This window comes from Bubalus bubalis, chromosome 1 (assembly GCF_019923935.1).
Source record: "Bubalus bubalis isolate 160015118507 breed Murrah chromosome 1, NDDB_SH_1, whole genome shotgun sequence".
Classification (NCBI taxonomy): domain Eukaryota; kingdom Metazoa; phylum Chordata; class Mammalia; order Artiodactyla; family Bovidae; genus Bubalus; species Bubalus bubalis.
In genome coordinates this window covers 186693462-186698161 of record NC_059157.1, presented here as the reverse complement: position 1 = coordinate 186698161, position 4700 = coordinate 186693462, and the positions used below count along the sequence as shown (strand labels likewise).

The following is a 4700-nucleotide window of genomic DNA, read 5'->3' as shown; positions in this document are numbered from 1 at the left end:
CTCCATAAACGTCTTTCACGGACTCTCTCCTCCCAGGTCAGCGCTGTGGCCTGACCCATGTGGACACACAGCACCAGCAGTCGCTGGCTTTGTGCTTGGTGTCACGTGATGCACCTGCGGTCTTCATGCGTGCCTGGTTGCGCTGTTCACCGCGACACCGCTATCCGGTCAGGAACCCCCCAGATGCTCTGCTCATCTCGACGGAAGACTCTGGCTTTGCTGTGGGTTGTAGGTTCTGGTTTCCACGTGTGTCAATGTTGCTGCACCTCACTTTTCTTGGGTTGAGGTGAAGTGTATCTTCTCTATGTCTTAACTCTTCATGCAATGAAGAGTCCACCAAGGCCTTTGTCCACTTATCTATGGAGATGGTTCTACTTTATTAAAACTGAAATGAACAGGTAAAGGGTAGAGTTTAGTCAGTTCAGTTGCTCAGTTGTGTCTGACTCTTTGTGACCCCATGGACTGCAGCACACCAGGCTTCCCTGTGCATCACCAATTCCCGGAGCTTACTCAACCTCATGTTTATTGAGTCAGTGTTGACATCCAACCGTCTCATCCTCTGTCGTCCCCTTCTCCTCCCGCCTTCAATCTTTCCCAGCAACAGGGTCTTTTCCAATGAGTCAGTTTTTCGCATCAGGTGGCCAAAGTATTGAAGCTTCAGCTTCAGCATCAGTCCTTCCAATGAATATGCAGGACTGATTTCCTTTAGGATGGACTGGTTGGATCTCTTTGAAGTCCAGGGGACTCTCAAGAGTCTTCCCCAACACCACAGTTCAAAAGAATCAATTTTTTAGCACTCAGCTTTCTTTATAGTCCAACTCTCACATCCGTACATGACTACTGGAAAAACCACAGCTTTGGCTAGACGGACCTTTGCTGGCAAAGTAATGTCTCTGCTTTTGAATATGCTATCTAGGTTGGCCATAACTTTTCTTCTAAGGAGCAAGCTTCTTTTAATTTCATGGCTGCAGTCACTATCTGCAGTGATTTTGGAGCCCAAGAGAATAAAGTCTGTCTCTGTTTCTATTGTTTTCCCATCTATTTGCCATGAAGTAATGGGACCAGATGCCATGATCTTAGTTTTCTGAATGTTGAGTTTTAAGCCAACTTTTTCACTCTCCTCTTTCACTTTCATCAAGAGGCTCTTTAGTTCTTCTTCACTTTTTGCCATAAGGGTGGTGTCATTTGCATATCTGAGGTTGTTGATATTTCTCCTGGCAATCTTGATTCCAGCTTGTGCTTCTTCCAGCCCATCATTTCGCATGATGTACTCTGCATGTAAGTTAAATAAGCAGGGTGACAATATACAGCCCTGACATACTCCTTTCCCGATTTGGAACCGGTCTGTTGTTCCATGTCCAGTTCTAACTGTTGCTTCTTGACCTGCATACAGATTCCTCAGGAAGCAGGTCAAGTGGTCTGGTATTCCCATCTCTTTAAGAATTTCCCACAGTTTGTTGTGGTCCACACAGTCAATGGCTTTGGCATAGTCAATAAGGCAGGAGTAGATGATTTTCTGGAACTCTTTTGCTTTTTCGATGATCCAATGGATGTTGGCAATTTGATCTCTGGTTCCTCTGCCTTTTCTAAATCCAGTTTGAACATCTGGAAGTTCACAGTTCACGTACTGTTGAAGCCTGGCTTGGAGAATTTTGAGCATTACTTTGCTAGCATGTGAGATGAGTACAATTGTGCGGTAGTTTGAACATTCTTTGACATTGCCTTTTTTGGGATTGGCATGAAAACTGACCTTTTCCAGTCCTATGGCCACTGCTGAGTTTTCCAAATTTGCTGGCATATTGAGTGCAGCACTTTAGGATTTGAAATAGCTCAACTGGAATTCTATCACTTCGACTAGCTTTATTCATAGTGATGCTTCCTAAGGCCCACTTGACTTCACATTCCAGGACGTCTGGCTCTAGGTGAGTGATCACACCATCATGGTTATCATGAAGATCATTTTTGTATAGTTCTTCTGTTTATTGTTGCCACCTCTTCTTAATATCTTCTGCTTCTGTTAGGTCCATACCATTTCTGTCCTTAATAGTGGCCATCTTTGCATGAAATATTCCCTTAGTATCTCTAATTTTCTTGAGGAGATCTCTAGTCTTTCCCATTCTATTGTTTTCCTCTATTTCTTTGCACTGATCACTGAGGAAGGCTTTCTTATCTCTCCTTGTTATTCTTTGGAACTCTGCATTCAAATGAGTATACCTTTCCTTTTCTCCTTTGCCTTTGATCACTTGGCAGTGATCAAGACCATCCCCAAGCAAAAGAAATGCAAAAAGGCAAAAATGGTTGTCTGAGGAGGCTTTACAAATAGGTGAGAAAAGAAGAGAAGCTAAAGGCAAAGGAGAAAAACGGTACTTGTCTTGAGTAAACTCAGGAAAGAGATTTAAGAGTTGAGGCAGGTTTACATCTGGCCACTACCTGTTTACAGGTCCTCTTAGGAATTTTCTGCATTCCCTCTTTCCTGGGTGGAGCTGAGCTGGGGGGTGGGGATAGTATCCCCTGGGGAGATGCCTTCAGTTCCTGGTCCCTCTTGCCCCAGCCTCCACTGTTCTCCTGCTCCTATGGGCCTCATCAGTCTGTTTCTGGTGGGGGGATAAGTAGGGTGCCTGGTGCTGACTGGTGCCCACTTCCTCTATTGCTAGTGTCCACTAAGACTGCTGGCTCATTCTCCCCTACTGTCCTGAGGGTTTGTTCACAAGGCGTCTCTTTTGTTCTGTCTCTCGTTGGTCAGGCTTTGAAACCTTGAGTAGAATGAGTGATGTCTAAATAGACACTGCACCCCCTTGGAGCCCCCAGAATCTCGTTCACAGACTAGCATATAGGCAAGCCTCCTCAGTGTCGGCACCTCTCTCCGATGGCACTCACCCTGGACTCTCAGATCCCGACCCAGGAAGGTTTCTGCTTCTCCCCAAGTCACCTTCAACCTGCATGGGCAGGGAGTGGGTGTGGGAGGAACCCAGGGCCTACTCAGTATTTGAGCCTTCTGCACCCATACCCTCCTCCCATGCCAGCCTTGAAGGACCGTCTGCTGCAGGGAGAGTGGGCCTGGGGTAGGAAGGGACATGGAATGTGTGGATGGCACCAGCTTTCAGATCCTGTTGTCTCTCAGCTGCTTTGAATTCAGATGGGAGAATGTGTCTTTGCTGCCTGGTTTCTGCGGGCAGAACACCCACAGGCCAAATTTGGAGGGGCTGAGGGGGCCCAAGGGAGGAGGGCAAAACAGACATGGGTACCTATTTCCTGACACAAATGCTTTATTCATTAGAGCAGCTGATGTTTGTCATATGGGATTCAAGCAGCCCGTCCTGCAGAGGAGGCTCCTGGGGCCCCACCGTCCACCCTGTCGAGGGCTCTCTGGGATGTCTGCCAAGTTCAAATCCCCTCTGGGCAGCAGCTGCATGTCCACCTTTGGGAGAGGGGAGGTCCTTGGGCCAGCAGAGGGGCTCCTGGAGCTTGTGAGAGAGACAGCAGCTTGTGGAGGGCAGATGATTGGCCAGTCAGCAGCAGAGCTCCGGGGCTGAGGCGGGGACGCAGCAGGCCAGGCGGGAGCATGTGGGCCTGCAGAGCAGGGACACAGAGGAGGCCGGGCGGTAGCAGCTGGGCTGGCAGGAGGAGGTGGGGACACAGCAGGCGGGGCGGCACGCGGGGCGGCAGAGGAGGGACACGGAGGAGGCCGGGCGGCAGCAGTTGGGCTGGCAGGAGGAGGTGGGCACGCAGCAGGCGGGGCGGCACACAGGCCGGCAGAGGAGGGACACGGAGGAGGAGGAAGGTCTGCAGCAGGACGAGGGGGCTGAGCAGGGGGAAGCCTCACAGCACACGGGCCTGCAGCAGACAGGTGTGCAGCAGATGGGCTCACAGCAGGCCTGCTGGCAGGAGGAGGAGGTGCAGCAGGAGGGCTGGCAGCTAGACTGCTGGCAACATGAGGAGGTAGAGCAGGGGGAGGTCTCACAGCAGACAGGTGTGCAGCAAACAGGTGTGCAGCAGACGGGCTCACAGCAGATAGGTGTGCAGCAGACGGGCCTGCAGCAGACGGGCTCACAGCAGGCCTGCTGGCAAGGGGAGGAGGTGCAGCAGGAGGCCTGGCAGCTAGACTGCTGGCAGCACGAGGCTGGGCAGGAGCTGCTGCAGGCTGGCTGGCAGCAGGGGCTGGATTCGCAGCTCCCTGGGGTGCAGAGGAGGGTCAGGTGGGGGGCCGGGGCACAGCAGCTGGGGGCACAGCACGAGGGCTCGCAGCAGCTCTCTGGACAGTCATCCACCTGCCAGGAGGAGACGGTGCAGGAGTCACAGGACCCGGGCAGGCAGACCCGGCTGCTGTAGCTTAGGTCACTGGAGCAGACAGACAGGGCAGAGGTGGCCATGGTGGAGGTGGTGGGGCTGGATGAGGGTGAGGATGTGAGTGTGTGCGAGTGTGTGAGTGAAGTGCTGGGGATGTCTGCTTTTATACCTGCCCTGGGTATGCGCATGGCCCTGGTTGGAGGCTCCCACGCTCTCCCTTCCTTGTTGCTGTTTGGAGCTGTTTGCACGAGACCCTCATTAGAGCTGCTGTGTTTTCTACAATTAGGTTTTACTCATTAAACATGTGAGTACGTTGCAAGAGTCTGTTTTCCCATCTGTTCTTTTTTTGGCTCCAGAAAACTCGTGGAGAATGCAAGACGCAAGTTTCTGCTGAATGACTGCCAGGGTTCTTA

The 4700-nt window shown here is 51.4% G+C and overlaps 1 protein-coding gene across 1 annotated transcript; it reads right to left on the bottom strand.

The window, feature by feature from the left end:
* Positions 1-3242: 3242 nt before the first annotated feature.
* Positions 3243-4450, bottom strand: LOC102410561 (keratin-associated protein 10-12-like). Its single transcript, XM_006071526.3, has one exon. The coding sequence runs from the start codon at positions 4368-4370 to the stop codon at positions 3510-3512; it is 861 nt and encodes a 286-aa protein (XP_006071588.2). The 5' UTR covers positions 4371-4450; the 3' UTR covers positions 3243-3509.
* Positions 4451-4700: the final 250 nt, after the last annotated feature.